Raw genomic sequence first — 22,231 nt, 5'->3', positions numbered from 1 at the left:
AAGCACGGGCCCCAGGGGATGGGGAGGGACCCAGCTTTGGTGGCCAGGGTGCAATTCCTATGAATCATCACAAAGTTCTCCTGTCCTCAAGCCAAGATAAGCTTCAGACTGACTCTCACCAGAGCGTTTAAGATAAGCTGTATTTATATATAGGAAGGCAGCCGATTTCCCCTCAGGCTGGCAGGCCCATTGGCTCAAGCAGGCAGCCTGCAGGCCCTGCCTAGCCAGCGGGTTTAAGTAGGGTGACCAGAGGTCCCAATTTTATAGGGACAATCCTGATTTTTGGGTCTTTTTCTTATATAGGCTCCTATTACCCCCCACCCCATCCCAATTTTTCACACTTGCTGTCTGGTCACCCTAGGTTTAAGATTTGTCTAACTGACACAGTTGTATATTATGGTGACAGTGTTGAGCACACGCAGGAGGCAAGGAGTGTCACTCGCCCCATCAGAGCCGGGGCTGGCTTTTGTATTGGAGTGTTAGGTGTAATTATTGAATGGTTTTGTTTATGGAAAGCGTCTTGTGAATTCTTTGGAGAACCATCAAACTGCCCAAACAGGTATGCCAGCGTCTCCCACTGGGTCTTGGTTGGGAGAGACATGACACCGCATTCACATGGGCCAGTAGGCACTGCCCAGCACACACAGGTGTGCTTGGTACAGCATTGAAACACAAACCCATATCCAGGGCAAGGGGCCATGGCCTCCCACTGAAAGAAACAAGGCAGGGAGGCTTGGGGAAATGTGAAGCAATGCCAGACCCACCTCTGGAAGACCTAGGCAAGGCACCCCATGGCAGCTGAACTGCCCCCCTTTGCCCTAAAGGAAGCTGCTTTCCCCTATTCCCCTGAGATCAGGGTGAAGGGAGTTTGCTCTATGGCTGCGCCTTTGACAAACAGAACTCCTGGGGGAAATTCTGTGCCACTGAGCATGTGCAGAATTTATGTTCCCCACAGATTTCTTTGCTTCCCCGCAGAAAAATAATTTTGACAGGGAAGCAAAGGGAAGCCACAAGAGCGGTCATGAGACCCTCCCCAGCAGTATGCTTTGGGTGCCCAGAGCAGCCAGGAGAGAGATAAATCACTGTGGGGGAGGGGGCGGGACTGGGGAAGACATGGCTGGTCGCTCCTACCCTGCTAGTCCCGGCTGGGTTGGGGAGGATAGGACTTCCTTTTCATAGAAGATTAGGGTTGGAAGAGACCTCAGGAGGTCATCTACTCCAAACCCCTGCTAAAAGCAGGGCTAACCCCTGCATGGCATCCAGGGCCAGGTCAGACCCACCCCCGGCTGTAGGAAGCTCTGCAAACCCCTTTCCCCCTCCCCAGGTTCCTGCACCCATCGCTCCTCAGCTGCAGGAGGAGGGATCACTGTAAAGGGAGCTGCTCCCCGTCCGCACAACCCCTGTGCATCCAGACCCCCTCGCCGAGCCTCACCCCTCCCGACAAGCCCCACTCCCCCTGCACCACCCCAACAAGCCACCCACACCTGGATCCCCACCCTACCTAGCCCCAACCAGATGCACCTGGAGCCCCACCTCACTGAGCCCCACTCCTCCAGCATCTGGACACCCCACCCCCATTGATCCCCACACACCAAGACCCCCCTGATGAGCTCTATCTCCCCCCACACCCAGATCCCCACCACTGAGCCCAAACCACCTTCACCTGGACCCCCTGCAGAGACCCATTGCACCAGAGGGTGCCCCCCCCCCAAGCCCCTGTGCATCCAGATTCCCCACTGAGCCACCTGCCCAGTCCAGATTGCCCCACACAGAACCCTCTCAACCTACACCTGGATCCCCCCACCCACCCACACAGATCCTGCCTTGCTGAGCCTGCCTGTCCACACCTGGCATGGAGGGGCAGGGCCCTGGGGTGTTTCTGGGGCAGGCCATGTCCTTGTGCTGTGTCAGGGTTGGGTGCAGCCTCATCCCTCAATCCGTGTCCCATGGTGGGGGAGCTGCACAGTGATCTCCCACCTCTGTGCAGCCAGTGGCCTGTGCTCCCCTCTGCCACTTATTGATTTGACAAATACATTTTGCAGAATTTAAAAAAATTCTGTGCACACTATTTTTTTAAGCGCAGAATGCCCTCAGGAGTAACAGAGGCCTCAGTGCAGCCAAGCTGCCCTATCAGCCCTAGAGCCCCGAGGTACAGGAAGCTGAAGTTGATGGCTATGCAAACTAGAGGATTAAATGCTCTACATAAAATGTCACATGAAGCTGCACAGAACTCGGCTGCTGCCTTGCCTTCTCTGTGAAGACAGCTGGTCATTTAAAAATAAGAATGAGGCCTCGAGGCACGTGCACAGGGTGGCCAGGTTGACGTTACTAGAACTTCAGTTCTCTTCCCAGAGAGTTTGGAACTCACTCAGTTCCATGAGTGTCAGGGCTGTTTTACCTGCCCAGGAATTCAAAGTGTCAAGGATGTTTTAGGGACCAGATTTTTTAAGAGCAAGATAGGTACCCAACTGCACATGCATTTTGTGCACCTAATTTGTGTGGGAAAATACCCATATTTGCTCATGCAAGCTTGAAAGCAGGAGCAGAACGGTCTCCATCCTATTCTAGACCATGGAGGCTTCCCCCCCTCCAAATAACTTTTCATTTATTGTAATTCCAGCCAAGTGTACTCTAGATCCGGCAGTGCTATTGTCCTTTACATTACACTGCAAGCGCCTCTGGTGCTTTTCTCCCCAGGCCTACTTCATCAGAGTCCTGATTACTCCACAACCCCTGCCAAAAACTGGTGCTTGCCAGAACACACCTCCCCTATTCCAGACCTCTTTGGCTTGTCAGATGTGCTGCTTTTGCAGTCCGCAGCCAGCCAAGGAAACACATTCAGCCTGAAGTTAAATAACTAAATCTTTATTTTGTATTTACAGTCCTTTTAATTAAATAAATATTTTTTCCCCAGAAATATAACATTTAAAGGGAGGATGGGAATCTACCTACATACAGCTCCAAACCCAAGAGATAAAAATATACCATAGACAGTAATAAAAAAATACTGTGTGCATTTAAAGAGGGTTTGGTGCATACAGGACAGAAGAGACTCCACAGTACAGCTTTTTCCAAATCCACTACAATATATACTTGATCAAGTCAGTTACAAATACTATTTCAATTTGATGCAGTTTCCACTGGTCCCTGATGTATAAATCACTGGGGGTGGGGGGAGAAGAATGTCAGAACCTGCCCTGAACAAGCAGCAGGAACACTGGGGAGGGAGAACAGATAAAATGGCTATTTACAATCCAACATTAAGAGAAAAATTCTCTAATTGAAGTCACAGTGGAGAGCAGAGGCCGTTTTGCTCTAACACAGCATTACTACACTACTGCTTTCCTTGTGACATCACACATTCACTTTAAGACTTAATATTTTTTGACAATGGGGAAAAAAAGCCAGCCGTTCCCTGGATGGGGAGGTTTCAGGGGCTGGAAGAATTCACCTTGCAAAAGAGCAAAGAAACTGCCCAGGGCCTTAACCGCAGCCGCACTTCCCAGATTGCTACATGTTCGTTTTGCTCACTTCATCTTTCTGGGTTTGTTCATTTAATCCTCTGGTCTGGCTAGAAGTGTGGGAGGAGAATGGAGGAAGAGCTCCAGCTCCTGACCTTTCTCCATTACCAGCCCAAGTCACTAAAAGTCTGGTTAACTAATTACAAAACGTCAATTTCCTCACCTGTTTCTGGGGAGTGGGCCAGCAAAGTGCAAGAGAGGGAGCTTCAGGAGGGGATACTTCAATTAGGATGGGACATTCAGCCTAGCAAAACCCCCAGCCATACAGTGGAGGAGTGAGGCTACTCATCAGCCTGCTGCTTCTTCCTTTGCACAGGACACAGTTTAGGAGAGCACCCAAAAATCAATGCTGTCAGCAAGGGGCTCCCTGAAGTTCCACCCCGTGACCTGGAGTCCTTTGTCCAGATTGATCAAACACACGGACGATGAGAATTTATCCAATTTAACTAAAACCTACTCTAAACCCCCCCCCCCCCCCCAACATCTGGATGGCAGAGGTAAAAAGGTGTTAAAACCAGACAGACTGTCGCGCCAGAAGCTCCAGTTTTCTCTTTTAAATTATATAAAAGTATTTCCCCCCCCAAGTGAGTTTGTGTCCTTCTATGTCCAGGGTCCCCGTGAAGTGAGAGGGGAGGGGAAGGAGGATCACCCAGCTGGGATGGCAAACAGAGCAGGAGGCAGAATCCGAACCTGGTGAGTGGAGGTATGAAGTCTGCAGCCAGAGCAGCAGGCCCTTGGGCAGGTTTCAGAAGTGATCACGTGGCAGGTGTAATCGCCATGGGGCATGAACCGTAATGCCTGCTTGACAGTCCCCTTTGCAGTCAGGATCTCACACCTTCCCCTCAGCCCTTAAACTTCACCCAGCCTTCTCCTGCACACCTGGCACTAGCCATTACTGCCAACCCATCAGGTACTCTGGAGTGACCTGGCTTGCCGGGGAGAGAACCACGTCCCCTTTGGCTTAGAGGGAGACCTTGTCACACTGCACTGATCAGAGGGGGAGTTGCCTGTGATCTACAGTATCCAAGAGTGGGGCTGTCGGGCGGCAGGGACTTTATACCTTCTCTGCCCCTAGCTGGGATGGTTCAAGGCACTTCGCTCCGAGTGAATGTCCTGTTTCTTTCATAGCAGAAGCTCACGTCCATGCTGTGACCAGTTTCCCACACAAAACCCCTTCCCAGGAAGGGCTCCTTAACCCAAACACTCTTTGTATATTTCTCCACTGACACCATTCGGTGAAGCTCACGGAAAGACGCTTGGCCTCCTCTGGTGAGGTTTGACAATTTCCTTCCCCACAGCCAGAGCAGCCCCAGCCCCCGCAGGAGGCAGCAGCGTCCAGGCTCTTGACAAAGCCAGGCGGTCGCACGTCTTGCAGGCCACAAAGAGCCTGGCGCGCTGTATAGAACCCAGCACAGCAACGGCCTTTTGTAGACACTGCAGCTGACAGAAAGTGTCCAAGTAGCTTATAGGCTAGTTTGTGCTTCTCTGGGCAGTAAGGTGCTGGTGGACGACCCACTGCAGGAGCGGTCCAGGGGGAGAGCAGGCTGGCTGCTGCTCCTCTCCACCGCTGCACTGATGGTGACCATCCTGTGCACGTCCTGCTCCCACTTGGCTCGGCTGCAGGGCCCCCAGAGCTTGTGCCCGATCTTCTGGAACTTGTGCCTGAAGTTCCTGTTGGTCCAGAAGTAGACAAAGCAGTTGAGGAAGCCACTGCCGCTAGGCAGCCACAGGGCCACAAACTCCAGCCACTCGTGAACTCGGTCCTTCGTGATTGCTGCAAGGAGGAGAGCACCAGGTGAGCATTCCCCACATTACACAGGGCTCTTCATGCCCAGGGGTGAGACCCTGTGGTCCTTCCCCACCCATTGCGGGCAGCCTCAGCACCACACCAACCCAGGATCACTAGTGTGATGCTCCCATTCTAGACCCTCACTTGCCCCAGCTGAGCCCACGACTCACCTGTAACATGGGCAGAGGTGAAGGGAAACCAAGTCTCCCAATTGCTGCACCAAGTGACTACAGGAAGGGGGAACGGTCAAGAGAAGGAATCCCTGGCCCTCGTATTAGGGGGCAAGATCTAGGTATTTACTGGCCCCCTTTTGCTGCAGCATCCCCATCCCCAAAAGCAATGCAAAGGATTCCCCACCCCTCGCCTCTCCCATGCAAGCACTCAAAGCCAGGCCACTTCAAGCGGGGCTCCCAACCACCCCTTGGTTTTGGGTCTTTTTTTCTTTTTTAAATGGCGCTATACCTATCTCATAGAACTAGAAGGGACCCCGAAAGGTCATCGAGTCCAGCCCCCTGCCTTCACTAGCAGGACCAAGTACTGATTTTGCCCCAGATCCCTAAGCGGCCCCTCAAGGATTGAACTCACAACCCTGGGTTGAGCCGGCCAATGCTCAAACCACTGAGCTATCCCTCCCCCAGGACAGGGCAAGTGCACCTAATAATAGGTGCCCCTCCCCAGCAGGGGCTGATCCTAGTATTGCCAGCCCCACAGGTTACACACACAAGTCAGATCCCCAAAGACATGAGGAGGTTGGCTTAAAAAGCTCAGAGATCCTAAAAGCATGGGCAGTTTTTGTTTGCGCCAACCTGGGCGTGACACAAACACACGCACCCCCCCACACACCCGAGGGAGCTCCACGTAACCTCTTCCATCCTCATTGTGTAAGGGTCCCATTCCCTGCTCGCCAAGGGAGCCCAGCACCAACCCTGGGCATAGGCTTGTAAGAGTGTGGTACCCACCGCAGCTCATCCCGTTTCCATTACCTATACCCCATGTCTCTCCCACCCAGCTCATCCCACACCCACCATCTCCCTTCCCCTCCCTACTGTCCCCTACCCCATCCCATCCCCTTGCTCCCTGCCCCACTCCACTTTCCCCCATCCCCCAGCCCCACCCCACTGCCTCCCTCCCCCAGCCCCATCCCCCCTCCCATCCCCCTGCCCCTCTACTGCCTCTTCCTTCCTTCCTCCCCCTTCCCCACTGCCCCCTCCCCCCTCCTCCATCCCCACCGCCCTCTTCCCCATCCTACTGCCCCATCCCCCTGCCCCTCTACTGCCTCTTCCTTCCTTCCTCCTCCTTCCCCACTACCCCTCCCCCCTCCCCACCACCCTCTTCCCCATCCCATCCCCCTGCCCCACCCTACTGCTCCCCCCTTTCCCATATTCCCCCGCCGACTCTCACCGTTGTACAGGATGGTGGCCATGCAGGGCGCCCAGCACACGTAGAAGGCGACGACGACGGGCACTAGGACCCGGGAGGCGGCGTCCAGCTGCAGCAGGCGGAGCCGCCTCAGCCCCGCCCCTTGGCCGGGCGGCCCCGCCCCGTCGCCGCGCCGGCGCTGGGCGCGCGCCGCCTGCCAGAGGCGCAGGTTGGCGAAGGTGACGGTGGCCGCGGCGGGACAGAAGATGGCGGCGGCCAGCAGGCCGGCGTAGGCGGCGTTGGAGCCGTAGTCCGGCTCGCAGAGCAGCGCGGCGGCCGAGAAGCGCACGCGCAGGACGGCGGCGCGGCCGGGCAGGGCGACGGGCAGCAGCAGCAGGGCGGGGCCCAGCCAGGCGGCCGCCAGCAGCAGCGCGAGGCGGCGCCGGCCCAGCAGGCGCGCGTGGCGGAGCGGGAAGAAGACGGCGACGTAGCGCTCGAGCGAGACGCCGGCCAGCGAGTAGAGCGCGGCGCCGAAGACGCTGGCGTTGAGGAAGGCCGCGGCGCGGCAGTAGGGCTCGGGCGGGGCCCCGCGCGCCAGGCTGCCGTACAGGTTGAGCGGCACCACCAGCAGCGCCAGCGCCGCGTCGGCGGCCGCCAGCGAGAGCAGCGTGAGGCGGCTGCTGCGGCGCCAGCCCGCCACGGCCGAGGCCAGCACCGCCAGCACCGCCCCGTTGCTCACCATCACCAGCGCCCCCAGCGCGCAGATCAGGCCGATCTTCAGCCGCCGGCTGCCGCTCCGGGGGTCCCCGGGCCCCGCTTCCGGCATCGGCGGCGGCGGCTCCCTCGGGGCCCCCCCAGGCCGCGCCTCGCCCGCCGGCCGGGGCGCCCCGCTGCAGCCCCGCGAGCGGGAGGCGGGGACGCTGGCGAGCAGCAGCAGCAGGAGGAGCGGGAAGCGGGTTCCCATCCTGAGCATGCTCCCTCCCCGCCCGGGGGCCTAGCGCCCGGGGCCAGGCGTTATATAGCTGGCCGGGTGGGGGGCGGGGGAACTGGGCTCCCAGGGAAAGGTGGGCGCCGTCTGGAGCGGCGCGTGGGTAGAAATGGGACCCACCAGTATCCCAGTGGTGTCAGAGAGGGGCCACAGGGCGTCCTCGGAGCAAAGCGTAAGTCACCTGCAACTTTGGACAGGCTTCGTCTATTGCCCCGGCGGCCCAGCCCCCAAACATCTTCCCCAGCTGTCAGCTTTGACTGGAAGATTTAAAGGGGAACACCGCAAGGAAGGGAGCTTAGTACATACATGCACATCTTTAGATTAAAGTTTTCAACTAGCAATAATCACACCTCAGAATAACTTCATTGGTTATGATACTTCGAGAATTTTTCACTTGACCACAGCTCCTTCCTAAGCAAGGAATTCAGCCAGCCCTGTTCGACACTGAGTATGTGTCCTTGGAGTCATGCCTGTCTATGACACAGTCACTCCCTATTGTGCCATTATCCATAAATAAAACACATCGCTGAAACTTGTGTTGACTGTTAAGTGTAAACAGTTTGCCTTTCTGGGGATTTCTCAGCATCATCCGGTTTTGTACAGATGGGGAAACTGAGGCACATATAGATTAAGAATGGGATTGTCAAAAATGCCGACATAGTTTATCAGCACAAGTCCCATTGAAAGTCAGCAGGACTAAGCCATACAGGCACTTTTGAAAATTCCTTTCTGTGTCATCTTCCGCGGGTCACACATTTAAGTGGCAGAGCTGGGAAGAGAACCCAAAGCCTGACCCCCATGCTTCCTCACTGGTCATGTACTCTAACTTTGAGCTGATGAAATGAAAGTGTGATGCCCATCAAGCTATTTGCATTCTTGATGCTTTTCTTCAGTTAGACTATCTGATAGAGCAATCGGAGTTTCCAGGAATTTGCCCAGCTGCTACCAAGATGGCGGGTGAATTAAACTGAAGGCAGTGTTGCTTTCTTATAAGTGAAGATACTCAGGAACAGAAGAGGCAGCAGGAAATGGACTGCTGATTTCTCACATGTGGGATAACAATAGGGATGAAATCAAGAATTTCTGCAGTTTGCTCTCTTTTGGGTTTTTATCCAAGTTGATTTAGCTAGGAAGCAATTGTGAGAGTGGAGTAACTGCTTCTTATCTCTGCACAAGATCCTTCCCTTTGGTATTTGAGGCAAAAACTGTTCAGTATCAATAGCAGCCGAAGGAAAGAATTTATTGGAGAAAAGCTCCCACTGAAGATTTGCCACCTCTCTTGACTGGAGCATTGAAGGCAGCTCCAACTGCTCGGAAGAGAGCACATCCATGGGCTTCCTTCACCCTGCTCTAGTAAGGCCCAGTACTCACTGAGCTGGTTCATCATCATCATGCCCCAACGTATCCCCTGTGGCGATGGATGTCTATGCAGAAAAACCCTGTTCATGTTCGTTGGTTTGACCAGTCTGCTCAACCAAGAGCTATGCTGGCAATGTGCCCGAAGCCCAAGGGCTATGTCTCTTATCTAAAACGGAACAGATTATAACCACCCTTGTCTTTTAGGGTACAGAGTTTAGAGACTAAAGGTCCCATCAGACAATATTACTGGGTCTGTATCAGCAAGAAGTCCTTCAGTTGATCTCAGTTACAGGCATGGTTCATAGAAAGCTGTTGTCTTATAGCCAGGATCTGGAACAGAATCAATGCTCTGAATTGGATCTTGAAGCGGATAGGAAGCCAGTTCTCCCTACCAGCCCAGGATGATTATGTGCATATGACTAACAGCAAGCAAATATGTTACGTGTTCTGCACCAGCTGAAGCTTCAGTAACCCCCAGTGCAGAGCACTTTGGAGCAGTCTCACATAGCAGAGACAAAGGCATGGATCATTGTGGTGGGGTCTGTATTAAAGAAGAAAAATCATAACCTCCTAGCCCAGTGCAAAATGCTAGTGTCCATCACCACTACCTCAGCTTCCATAGGCTGTTGGGAGTCCAAAAGAACCAGGAGACTATACATCCCACTGTTAAAAAGAGGCACTCTTGCTCGAGAGAGGGCAGATTGCACCCTCTCAGATTCACGTACTGCTTTCCCCTGTCACCTCTGCCTTTCCGGGTTGAATTTCAGACCATTTGTTGTGTGCATTGTTGTAGTTGTATTGGTCCCAGGTATTAGAGAGAGATAGAGATTGGAGACAGTTTCCTGTCATACAAGTCCCAATCCTGGTAAGAGACTAGGAAGCAGAGAAAATGCATTGTCTGCATCCATGAAAGAAGATGTAGAGCTGAGAGGCAGCACAGTCTAGTGGCTAGGACTTTGGATGGGGAGTCAGGAGGCCTGGGTTCTATTTCAATGGCTGCAGCAGACCTATTTTGTATGATCTTGGGCAAATAACTTACCCTGTTTCCCTTCCCACCCTTTGTCTAATTAGTTTGTAAGCTCTTTGAGCCAGGAACTATCTCTTGCTATGTGCTGTGCCCAGAACAGCAGAGTTCTGGTCTTGACTGGGGCCTCTAGGCACTCTAATGCAAATCAACCCTCTGATCCCGTATGAAGACACTACAATGCAAAGGGGAACGTGAGAACCTAGATGATATATGGATGGCACTGCAGCCCAGAATTTTACACACACTCCCCTGGTTGTCTGACAGTTTTCAAACGAGTTTTCCCGGGGAAAGGTACTCTAACTCCCCTACAAAGATTTTACCTTCTCTCCCCTTCAAACTGCTCACAGGAAGCACTGCCACTTGGGCTGTATCCCCTGGATATGTGACACAACCTGGGTGACTGCACTGAGAGAGGGCATGGATTTTTGCCTTGAGGATCCTTGGCACTGGGTGGAAGAGAACTGCTGTTTTAAGTCAAGCCGAAGTGTGTTGTGGGCTTGCTCCTATATCTGTTTGTTTTCTAACCCTTTGCCTGACTCGATGTGCTCTGATTTTCCAGACAGATGTGCCAGTGCCCATAAAATGCCAGTCATATTTTGTAACAAACAAAGCTTGGAAAGAGTCCCTGCGTGGTTAATGTTTGGATGCTGAAATTGATTGGTTATGTTGGCACAAGGAGTCTGTCAATTATCACCTCCGTGTGAATTTGCAGTTAGGATTCAGTGGAAATTAAACTGGACCAGATGCAGCCAAGAGAGCGCAACGCTGGGCGGGTTTCATTCCCAATGTTCTGGCTGCAGAATTGAAGATGCATTAAGTGATATTGAGACCAAGGGTAGGGTTCCTACAGATGACTGCCAGGCTGGTAGTGCTGCAGAAGGGCATGCCGCAGGAGGCAAACATTGAGCCTGGTTAGCCAAACAGGGTTGCTGAGTGGTCGGAAGTTCTGAATATGAACCGTCCTGGCCAGAGGATAGCTGGAGTGACAAGGCACGCGGGCACAGGGACAGGTGTAAGGACATGTATAGGAGGAAGGAAGGTCTTGTGGGTAAGGCAGGAAACCTGCTGTCAAGAGATTTGGATTTGGTTTCCTGCATTGATGCAGACTTCCTGCGTGATGAGGGGTAGGTCACGTAATCTCTCTCGCTTCTGATTCCCCAGCTGCAAAGGGAGAGTAAACCACCCCACTGAGAAGTTGTGGAGCTCAGCCAGTGTCTGTGAAGCTCTTTCAGATTCCCATATTACAGGTGCTAGAGAAGGGCAATGTATTATATTAAAGCCTTAAATGTTTAGTTCATCCTGGGGAGTGTCCCCTCCCCCCCATTACCAAATCCAGACATCATGGCCCGGTTGATTTCTTTGCCTGGAGGTTGCCCATCATGGGAAAGGATGGCTGATACGATGGAGCAGAGGGGGTATTCCCTGTTAGCAGCAGTGTGGGTTTGGGGCATTGTCAACCTTTCCATCTGAGGTGTTCCAAAAGCAGCTGAGCAGTGGGCTGCATGGTGTGTCCCTCTTCAATCCTGCTACTGGAAGGAGCATTTGGGTTGTCCTGTGAATTACCAGCCAGCAGGGTCCCACTAGGACCTATGGAGAGCTCTTTTATGGATGGGTGAGGGTATCAGTGGAGTAAACAAGAACAGAAGAAATGGAAAGCTCTCTAGAAATGAGTCTGAGAAGCTGCCGTTGACATGAACCAGCTAGAGATGGTGCCGAATATGTGGCCAAACATGTCCCATGCAGTCTTCTTATCTCGGCTCCTTTGTTTGGGGTGCAGGAGAACCTGGGACAGTGGAGCTTTGGAACCAGACAGTCTGTACAACTGTGTTTGAGAAGCATGTATTCTTGGTGAGCATTGTCATTCCTTGTGCAATATTAACTGAGTAAGTAGTGTGGGGGCAGGAATTGCCTATTAAAAGGAACATGTCTGACAGCCCCAATTTATCAGGGATTTGTGGAGTGTGATCCATGCACTGATTATGATAGGCTACAATTCCCTGGCTGTTTGCTTTTCTCTCTAGCTTCTCTAGGCAGAGAGATTAGACTCATTATTTTGAAAAGGTGCTTTCATTAAAGTCTCTCTAAAGCTCGTTCCCTATAACATAAGAGATGTCTTTGAATCAGAGTCTTTCCTACTGAAGCACAATTGAACACAGCCTGAGAGCCTTGCTGTTCGGATATCATCAGCTTCCAATTCCACATCCACTTCCTTAGCTATGTCTCTGCAAAGACAGTCCTATTGTTTAAGTTCCTTCAAACACCTCCAATGGAAAAAATGGCTCTAGGCAAGTCTGAACTGAGAAAATTTCTCGGTTCACGGGGCTGGCACTTCGGAGGTGCAATTGCAGTGGGGGAGAGAGGTGCTCAGGACCCAGTACAGTTCAACAGGTGGGTACTGAAATAGGAATGTACGTGGCCTGTAGAAAAAGCTCCTCCTGTCCCCACCACCAGCTTCCAGGAGGGCTCACTTCTCCGCTCAATAACAAGAAGAAACCCCCCTGGAGGACCCTCTCTGTTCTGATTTGATGTAAAAGTTTCTCATGGTCTCTCTAGCAAAGGAATTCAGGGTAATGAGGCCGGTCCTCAGCCCTTGTCTAGACCATTCTGCATCAGTGATGAGTGCTCACTCGCTCTGCCTGGTTTGTTGATGGTGGTTATACCAGAAAGGATGTGGGCCGTGTCCCTGAGGGAGTCCCTGCTGCTCCCAATACCCTGTTGAAGTGCCCCAAAGATCTCTTTCGGACCAGCTCCAAAAATCTCCATAGCAAGTGTGGATTTCCACTTGCCTTAGGATGAAAAAAAAGCCATCTGTCCTTGTTCTGTAGAGCTAGAGTCCCCTGTGTGATGTGTGCTTGAAGTTTTCTGGGTCTGTCTGAACTGGGCCTCTGATCTAATGGGAGAAATGTTTCTTTTAAAGTCTAGCTGGATGATTTGTCTGGTTTTTGAACATTCATCGGCACAGCGGGTCCCTTTTATCCTGCTATCTAATTTGCTCGCCTTTTGGTTTACACGGCAGCAGCCAAAGGTTAAGTTGTCTATAATGAGTCAAGTTAGCACCTAGAAAATAGGCTCTCTAGTTCTAGTTTGTAAATATCTCTGTTTCTGATGCTGAATCCTTCTCCTTGGGGGCAAATTGGGTCACAGGAGACTTAAATTGTAGGAATAATCCTTATTAGTTGTGCAGCTAGATCCTTGTGTTGTGGTTATCAGCTGGAAAGTGACTATAAAAATGACATTAAAGGATTCCATGCTGAGACTGCCTTAATAGCAGCCAGGACCGATCTGCTCACATTACAGAGCAAACTTGCCACGGGATCCCCAAATGAATCTGGGTTCCTTCTGACTCGGGCCTGTCACTGGCAATAGAGTCCACCGTCAGTGGAGTTGGCAGATGAGCAGGCATGCGGGGAGTTAACCAATAAGCAAGAAGAGGCGGCTTTTACATGGACACTTTTCTTAGCGTCATTGCCCTTTAACACAACCAGGAGTAAGAACTGTATGGGAGAGGGTCCAGAATGTCCCTTTTCCACTGTTGGGTTGACCTCAGGGGAATCTGCCTCCACTTAAAAACTTCCTTGAGAGGAGGTGAGGTTGCGATGCTGTCCCCACTCAACTATGGAGCACCCGTGGGAGCAAAGCATTTCTAGTGAAGAGGCACGAGACAGATGGAGAAACCGAGGGAGGGCTCTGACTCTGGAATTGCAAACTCAGCTCAACTGAATGAGACTTTCTTGGCACGACAAGCAGGGCAAGTGTTGCCAAAATGTAAAAAGAGTTGGTCCCCTCGCGTCTCTGGCAGAGAGGCACGATCCACCCAGGACAGAGCTATAGATTGTGTTGGGGTTTGGTCCCATGTCCATTACTGATCCCGGGGCAGGTAGCTCTATCATGTGATGCTGACCGTCTCTGCGTCTTTTGCCTTTTGTTCCAGGTCAGGCACAGTGTTTTCTCATTGCTGTTTGATGAGACATCTCTCACAATGTCTAATAATTAGAGGCAGTCCCTCCTCGCATTCCCGTATGTGTGCAGTCAGAGCACTACGCTGAATGAGGACTTGGAGCAGGTTCCACCACAAGAGAGTTAGCTGGTCTAGCATCTGAATGCTGCCCTTGAGGTGAAATCCACCAGTCACATTTCAGGGTTGACCATGTGTGTCTTTTGAAACTCTGCCTTGCTGAGAGTTATTGATGATTAATAAGCGCCAGGGTGAAGAGTTTTCATGGAGATCCTGCAAAGCCAGGGATCCATCCGTAATACGCTGCTTTCAGCACCAGACCTCTCAGATGTATCAAAGCTGGAAATGGTTCATTAGTGTTTCCCTTCTCAGCCCACCAAAGCACATGCCTGCATGTATTTGCACCTGAGAGTTTTATCCATTTATCTAGGTTAGATAAATGTCTATCAGGGATGGTCTAGACAGTATTTGGTCCTGCCATGAGGGCAGGGGACTGGACTCGATGACCTCTCGAGGTCCCTTCCAGTCCTAGAATCTATGAATCCTCACCTCTATTATGTATAAGATCTTCCCTTAACTGGGAGGTCAAGCCCCAGCAGTTTATAAATGAAAAATAATAAATCCAGATTTGGTTAAAGGTTGAATTGGTTGCTTTTTAATGGTCAGGCTTCCTCCCTGCCTGAATGGTGATAGCCTGGGTTTACTTTAAAACGGACCCTGTGGATGCTCAGGAGGTGTGTGTACAATAGAACAGATGCAGGATTAGTGTCCAATATTTGAGATCCACCCACACACCCAGGAACTGAGGCCTCCTCCAGCACAGCTCACGGGGCCCCCTACTCAGAAGAAAGAGGGGCTCTGTCACTGGAGGATTTCCCAGATCCACTGGGATACAAGATGCAGCGCTGAACATCTGTCCCTTGAACTAGCCTGCTCCCAACCTCCTCCCACTTAAACTGGGAGCTGTTTGCTCAGTTGCTTCAAGGTGAGTCCATGTGTGTGTGCGGAAGGGAAAAGGACTTTCCATGTGGGTCCTGAATGCAGACAAAAGCAGGTACCCTCTGGGGGCTGGAATGGAGCAGGAGGCCAGGGAGGGCAAATGAGGGGACCTAGAGGACAGCCCCCTGCTCCCCCAGCTAATGGAACGCAGCCCTGGAGCTCACATTGGAGTGGATGGGGGGTCGGTAGCAGCCTGATGTTGCTGCTTGGAAGCAGCAGGTGGCAGCCGAACGACACGGCTGGCTTTCGAGCGCTCTATTGATATCTGTCTGTGGCTGGTGAGTGGAGAGCGATGGAGTCCGGCAGCCAGCCATGGCCAAGGCTGGGCACATGGGAGCAGCCTGAGCCCTGCGCCCTGCAGGGAGCTGGCCTGGCCTAGCCCAGGAGCTGCTCTGGGGAGCCCTGCCATGTGGACCAGCTGGGAATACCTAGAAAGCTCAGGGCCTCTCCTGGGGCTGGCGGGGACTTGTGGCTGCTCCCTGGTCAGTGGGGTGCCAGTCAGGCAGCATAACGCTCCGGTAGCCCTCGTCCTCACACCTGCTCCTGAGTGTGATTCCCATCTTCCCCAAGAGGTCCGGGCCAGTCCAGCCACTCCCTGCCTGAAGCTGGCTGCACGTAATTCTCTCCCAGGCTCGATTCTCTCGCCAAGCCATCGGCTTCCAAATGTCACAGGCCCACCTGCGTTAACGTCTGCTCTTCCAGCCCTGTGCGGCCCGGGGCTGGGGCCCAACTGCTCTCCACTGTCTCCCTGTCCCTTTCTGGTAGCCTGGCTTCCTGCCCCTCCTTCATTCCTTGGCTGCAGCCCTTGCAATCCGTGCACCCCCTGCTTCATCGCTATGCTTCGTTCTGCCCTGCCCTCGCCTCTGTTCCTGTGGCTGAGGGCAAGGCTGGGAACTGCGCCCTGTCTCTGATTGGGGAACGAATGGGCAGGGGCGCCCTCCCGGCAGGTGAAGCACCAGCTGTTAAATGGGGCGATGATCCAATCACACCCCATCTGGAACCACAGTGACCCCCAAGTTCTGGGGTCCCTGGGAAGTACCTCCTGCCCTGCAGGGGGCTGAGATTTCAGGGGGAATAGAAGGGGGGAACCAGAGGGAAATGGCACGGGGAGGCACAGGATACAAGGAAAGACAAGCAGCTCCCAGTGCAGTAGGGTGCCCCCCTGCTGGCCCCATCTGTCTGTGACATTCACTGGCTCCCACTGGGTGTGTGTGCAGGGCTGGCCCTGCTGGGGCTGGGGTGCTGGAGCCCCATTGGGGGCAGGGCTGAGACAGCTCCCCCTTGGGGGTTGGTGCTGGTTCTTCATTGGGAGGTGGGGTTGGTTTCCCATAGAGGGGGTATGGGTCTGATTCCCGGTGGAGGGCTGGGAGCTGCTTACCGCACTGCTCCCAGCCCAGGGAGTAAGGGACAGAGATGGGCCCAGAACCGGTGACCTGGCCCGGTTTCCTTCCATAGTGCTCCCTCCTGCCTGCAGCCTGTGGTTTTGCAGGGGGTGAGGGAGTCCTCCACTGGGGATAGGCCAGATGCTAACACCCACCCTACTGCACACATCTGGCCCTTCCCCCCAGAACATGGCCCAGACACTTCCTGCCTTTTCTGCTACATTTTGTTTTGCAAACCCTGCAATTGCAGCAATTTGACAGAAATCATTCCTGTTTGTTCGGAGCGGCTCAGCCCCCAGACGTGGGGCTGATTACTTGCTGCAATCGCTTTCTGGTGAGCGCCTTAATTACGGGCCTGCCAGTCAGCTGTGCAGCGAACGCAGCCTGCCCCGCGGGGCACCAGCGAGTGGGCTGGCCTGAGCCTGCACTTCCCTCCCACGCTAGCCAGCAGCCAGCGCTCGGCACCGTCCTCCTACCCTGCCAGGCACCGGGGCGCCTGCTCCCACTCTGCCAGACCTCCCAGCCCCCAGCCGCTGGGGATGGCACAGCTGCTTGGGAGATGGTCTGAGTGTGGAGCCCTGGGCGTGGTGTGAACGTGAGAGCCCCTGCAGTGCCTGCCACTCACTCGGCCCTGCCGGCCCATGCCCCTGTCCTGCCGAATCCCCCCCCGCGCTCCCAGCACTCGCGCCTGACCCCAGGGGCATGCAGGGGGTGGGCGGAGCGACTGGAAGGGAGAAGAGACCCCCAGCTTGGAGTAAATTGCTGAACATCTCACAGGGCTTCCCAGGCTGAGAACAGCTGCACTCCCCCCCAGCTGAGTGTCCAGCGAGAGGCCCCTGGGGCAGTGAGCGCCACACTGCTGGGTGGAGAGGTGGGTGATGGGACCTGCACCCTGCCAGCTCTCAGGGCAGTGGGCCCTGGGTCAGAGCCCCTGTCTCTCGGGCTGCCAGTGCTGGGGGCTCAGTGCTTTCCCTGCCACAGTGGGATAGGTTCCTCGTCTCCTGGGGACTTGGTTGCACTCTCTCTAGAGCAGCCCTGATTGCCTCCCTCCAGGAGCCTAGCGGTGGCCTGGGTGCACCTCCTCCTACCTGGGACACTGTCTCTGGTGGTGTGTGTGCTGGCCGTGGAGACAGCGCTGGGGGTGGGGGGTGGGTGAGGGCCCCATGCAGGGCCGGCTCAGCGCAGACACAAGTGCTGCCCACTGGGGACCCTGAGACCATGGGCGCTGGCTCCGTTCCCAGGAGCAGGTGCTGCTCACTGCCGGCTCGGCCCTGGCATGGATATTTGATAGGCAGCTTTGTGGCTCTGCTGGGTGCTTCCCCGTCATCTTTTATTCCTGGTTCCCTGCGGCGCTTGCCCTCCGGCAGTGCCTCCTAAACGCCGGCACATTTGTTCAACCAAATATTGCATGAGTCTCGGCGAGGCTCAGACAGAGCATTTACCGCCCCCTGCCTCCCGCTGCTGCACTGATTGCTGAGCGCGCTGACATCCTGCTCAGCGGCATTGCCCTGCCTCCGCTCAGCCAGCTCCCAGCCAGGGCGTCGCTCTCCTGGCTGGGTCTGAAATACGCAGGGGCTGCAGGGGAGGCTACAGGCCCAGGCCCAACACGTACCTTCCCCCAGGGCTCTGCCCACGCTCAGCAGTTGGGTGGGGCGAGCTCCCGGAGGAGCACTGCAGTCTGAGTCCCCGCTGAAAGCCGACCCAGAGGGGCTGTGCTGCCAGAGGTGCCATCCCTGGCAGTGCCCAGAGGACCTGTGGCACTTCCTGCAGCTGTGGGGGTGTTAGTGCTGCCCCCAGGTCAAGCGATTCCACTCCGCCGCCCTCCGCTCACTGGCAGTCTCGGCACGGGGCCAGCTCAGGGGCTGCACCCCACGGGGCTGCATTCGAGCCCGGGGTCGGGGGAGGCAGTCTGCTTGGATTCCGGTTTGTAAAGCTCTCGGGGGCCTCTCTCAATACAAAAGGACTGTCAGGCCCTGCTCCCGGGCTGTCTCGGGGTGCAAGGCACAGCTGGTGCATGCACAGTCCAGGGAAAGGTGTGCCCTGAGGGGTAGGTCAGGGGCCCAACATTACCGGGGTGCGTGTGCAAATAAGTGCAGCCTGTGACTCAGCCCCCAGCCACTGGCACACTTGGAACATGCACACACATGCATATGAGCATCTGACTCCAGTGTGAAATGCTTTGTACTGTCACAGTCCGTGCCCCCCCCCCCCCACCCCCCCCCCCCCCCCCCCCCGGCAGCCACCCACTCCCATGGCCATCCTGACACACATGCCCTCATTTCCCTCCAGTCGCTCTGCAGCCACAGGAAGACAGCCCATTAAAAAAAGATGGCTGTTAAATGCAGGCAAAGTGAATAATTAACCCGGCGAGTGAATTAAACATCCTGGTTATTTATTGAGGCTGCAGCCTGCAAAGTGCTTGGGCTGGGGCCCCGGGGAGCCGGCCCGAGTGGCAGGCGAGGCCATCTCTCTGCACCGCCCTCCGGCTGAGAAGTGGCAGCCGGGCCCTAGGACGGTACAGCTGCACTTCCCTAGCCTGTGGCTTTGCCTCGCGTCTCCCCACAGCAGCTCACCCAGTCCAGCCCCCTGCCTCCATGGTGGGCATGCCTGCTGGCGCTATTGCTGGCAAGGGGTCAGACCTGCCAGCTGCATGCAGGGTGTGTGGGGGCAGGCTGGGTAGCCTCAGAATAGTGCTGCCTAGGGCCCTGCGCTGTACCACAACAGAGGTGTCCCGAGCCTCTGTTTGCCAGAAACTGGGAATGGGCGACGGGATGGATCACTTGATGATTCCCTGTTCTGTTCATTTTCTCTGGGCTGGGGCACCTGGCATTGGCCACTGTCGGAAGACAGGATCCTGGGCTGGATGGACCTTTGGTCTGACCCAGTCTGGCCGTTCTTATGCTCCAGCCCTAGCTGGAGGCCACTGGGTACGGGCTCCTGCGTTGTGTGTTCGAGGCCAGGCCCAGCTCCCAGTGACAGGACGAGGGGTAGCAGCCGTAGCTCTCCTCACCAGGCTCCTGCTGACCTGGAACTGCCAAGCCCCACAGACCTCTTCCAAAGGTCAGTGCTGCCTCCTTCAGCCCAGCCTGTGCAGCCCGGGGCTGGCTCGCCCCTCTCCCTGTGAGCCTGTTGGGCCTGGCCAAGCGCCGGGACCACGGGAGGGGCTGGCCTGCTGGAGAGGGATTTATCCAGCCTGGCGAGTGAGCGCGTCTTCCCTGGGGCCTCAGTGCCCAGATCACAGCCACTCCCAGGCCCTCTGAGCTGACGCCCACCCTGGGACAGGCGGCGGGGCCGGGTGGCACAGGGCACTACCCCCGTTTGGCAGGGTGGCGGCATTGCGGGGGTCCAAGCAGAGAGGCCAGCATAGAAAAGGGCCCAGGAGGTGGAGGACGGGGAAGGAAGGGCATGTTGAGGCCAGGGCAGGGACAGTGGGGAGGGGCTGGGGGGGACATGGTCTCTGGGGCAGGGCCTGAGCTTGGGCCATGTGGGAAGGGGAAGCCAATGGACAGGCTTGAGGCCCACTGAACGAAGGGGCCAGACTGCCAATAGTGCAGTGATATGGGCCAGGCCAGGGGGTGTCACTCTGGGCTCATGTCAGGCAGGGCTGCCCGTGCCCTGGCGACCAGGCTGCAGGGGGGCTGGCAGGGGAATCCCGGGGGGGACGTCCCTGGGGGCCCAGGGCTCTGCAGCTGCTGGTGCGCAGTAGCCGTGACGGTCTGACGGGAGCTAGCTGGCTGGCTGTGGAGGAGGCAGCAGAGGGCCAGGGGAGGGTGGAGGCATCGGGATGGCCGGAGAGGAAGGGGCAGCGGAGGGTCCGTTGGAAGGTGTTTTCCTTCCCCATGCACAGGCCGCGCTTGCTGGGGGAGAGGGGGCTGGTGCGGGGAAGGAGGCTGAGCCCCAGTGAGCGGGCGGGAGAGATGTTCCTGCTCCGCTCTCGCCCGCGCGGCTCTAACGACTCTCTGCAAGGCGCTGTGATTAGCGACACTCAGTCTCTCCAAACCCAGCTGTCTGGCACGCCTGCCGGCCCTCGCAGGCTGCTGCACAGGGAGCCCTGACTCGGCTCGCGCTCCCCACAGCTTTCTGCCCCCGGGGGACGGTTGGCGGGCGATGCCCTGGCTGGGGCAGCTGCTCTGCCAGCCATGCCCCCACATGGGGGGGCCAGCTTTAGCAGGCAGCCCCATTGCCCTCACGCCCGGCTGCTCCCCCCCAGGTATCCCAGCGCTGGGGATGGAATCTCTCGGCCCTGCAGGCACAGGGCTGGCCCCCAGATTAGCTCCCCAGTTTCTCCCCGCTGGAGCCCCTCACCCGCTGCTGCTCCCCACGCTCCCCTCTGCACCTGGAGCCTTTGGTGCTACATGCTGGGAGCACCACAGTCTGGGCTGGTGCCATGCACTCCCCTGGTGACGGGGTGAAGGTTATTAGCAGGAAGCTGCTCTGTGGCCTGAGCCGGATCCATTTAGCATTGATTTTCCACTTGTCCCAATCAGATCTTGGCATGAGCTGGCGACAGCGTGAGAGCCGCCCCCAGAGGCCGCTGGTACTGCGGGCAGGAGTGCACGGGCTGGCCATGCTGGAACCCGGCTCCCCGTGAGCTCTGTGCCATGGGACGATAGCTGTCAGCTCAGCCCCATTGCTCTGCCCCAGCCTAGCGTCCCCAGGGCAGCGTGGGCATGGGCAGCTCGCCCTGTCAGTGCCTGGGCTGCAGCTGTTTGGTGGGTAAATTGGGGGCCCTCAGCTACCCGGGCTGGGGAGCTGGGCCCTGTCTCTGGGCCCTCCCCAGGCTGGGGACTGAGGGCTGCAGCTGGCTGGCTGGGCCTGGTCTTTGCAGTCACTGCCCAGGGGCTGAGGCCAGCGGCTGTGTCTGAGGCTCTGCCTGTGCCAGACACTTTGCCCGCCCGGCAATCCCTGACTCCCAGCAGCCCACGGCAGATCTAGGGCATGAGCACATGGGAGCCCAGGGCCGGACTAGCAGAGGGGCTGCAGGTCGGGGTTGAGGGGCATCAGCAGAGATGGTGGTTGGGGAGTCCAAGGCCGGGCTAGCAGGAGGGGCCGGGGGGCAGGCCTCAGGGGTACTGGCAGAGCTGGGGGGGGGAAAGCTTGCACAGCTGCAAGCACGGGCCCTAACTGAGCTCGCCAGGGTGGGGTGCACCCCTGCTCCGTTACAGGGCATCAAACAGAACACATTGTGTGTCAGTGGTGAGAGCAGCGGGCCGGGAGTCAGGACGTCTGGGTTCTTAGGCTCAGCTCTGCTCCTGACTCAGTGTGTGACCTTAGGTAGATCCTGTCCCTGTCTATATCTCAGTTTCCCCAAGCTGTGAAAGGGGATAAGAACACTGCCCTGCCTCCCAGGGGGCGGTGAGATCCTGGAGGCCAGGTGCTATTGCAGGGCAAAGCCCCACTATTACCATTTTTATCGGGGTGGGAGGAAGGGAGGGCTCCTCCTGGCAGAGGGTGGGGAAGGGAGAGAGCTGCCTCAGGGCAGGGAGGAGAGAGCTCAGGCCTCTCTCTGGAGATGCAAGTGACTCTGGTGTGGACTGGCCTCGGAGGGAATCTCCGGTTCCTTCCTGGCCTGGGAGCGGCTCCTCCCCAGCGCCGGCTCCGTTGAGGGGATCAGAGGGACAGGCTCCAGCATGAAATTCATCAGGCACGGGGTTACTATGGCAACGTCTATTATCCCTCGTTATAGGGAGATGAATCAGGAGCTATAAATACGCGGATTGATCCGGGGAGCCAGAGGCGCCGCGTACCACTTGTTTGTGGTGAAATTAATTACAGGGCTTGCAATGTGCAGGTGCCATTTCCCTCTGCCTTCAGCAAAATGGATAGACAGGTGGATGCAGGGTGCATATGGG

The 22,231-nt window shown here is 55.9% G+C and overlaps 1 protein-coding gene and 1 pseudogene across 1 annotated transcript; both read right to left on the bottom strand.

Annotated features, from left to right (window-relative positions):
* Window positions 1-4,023: 4,023 nt before the first annotated feature.
* LOC112103470 (D(4) dopamine receptor-like) lies at window positions 4,024-7,631 on the bottom strand. Its single transcript, XM_026663647.2, has 2 exons — window positions 6,712-7,631; window positions 4,024-5,295 (listed from the first exon to the last, which is right to left on the bottom strand). The coding sequence occupies exons 1-2, from the start codon at window positions 7,493-7,495 to the stop codon at window positions 4,985-4,987; spliced, it is 1,095 nt and encodes a 364-aa protein (XP_026519432.1). The 5' UTR covers window positions 7,496-7,631; the 3' UTR covers window positions 4,024-4,984.
* A 341-nt stretch (window positions 7,632-7,972) lies between these two features.
* Window positions 7,973-8,036, bottom strand: LOC112103482 (annotated as a pseudogene).
* Window positions 8,037-22,231: the final 14,195 nt, after the last annotated feature.

The sequence above is a fragment of the Terrapene carolina genome, unplaced genomic scaffold (genome assembly GCF_002925995.2).
Source record: "Terrapene carolina triunguis isolate 2854851 unplaced genomic scaffold, T_m_triunguis-2.0 Scaffold33891, whole genome shotgun sequence".
Classification (NCBI taxonomy): Eukaryota; Metazoa; Chordata; order Testudines; family Emydidae; genus Terrapene; species Terrapene triunguis.
Note: the sequence above shows the minus strand (reverse complement) of the source record. Positions and strands in the feature narration are given on the sequence as shown.

Bases quoted from the DNA above. Each gene is read 5' to 3' on its own strand.
- LOC112103470 (XM_026663647.2), bottom strand. From the start codon at position 7,495: ATGCCGGAAGCGGGGCCCGGGGACCCCCGGAGCGGCAGCCGGCGGCTG. The intron at 5,296-6,711 runs GTGAGAGTCGGC...TCCTCCTTGCAG, and splicing joins GGCCACCATCCTGTACAACG to CAATCACGAAGGACCGAGTT.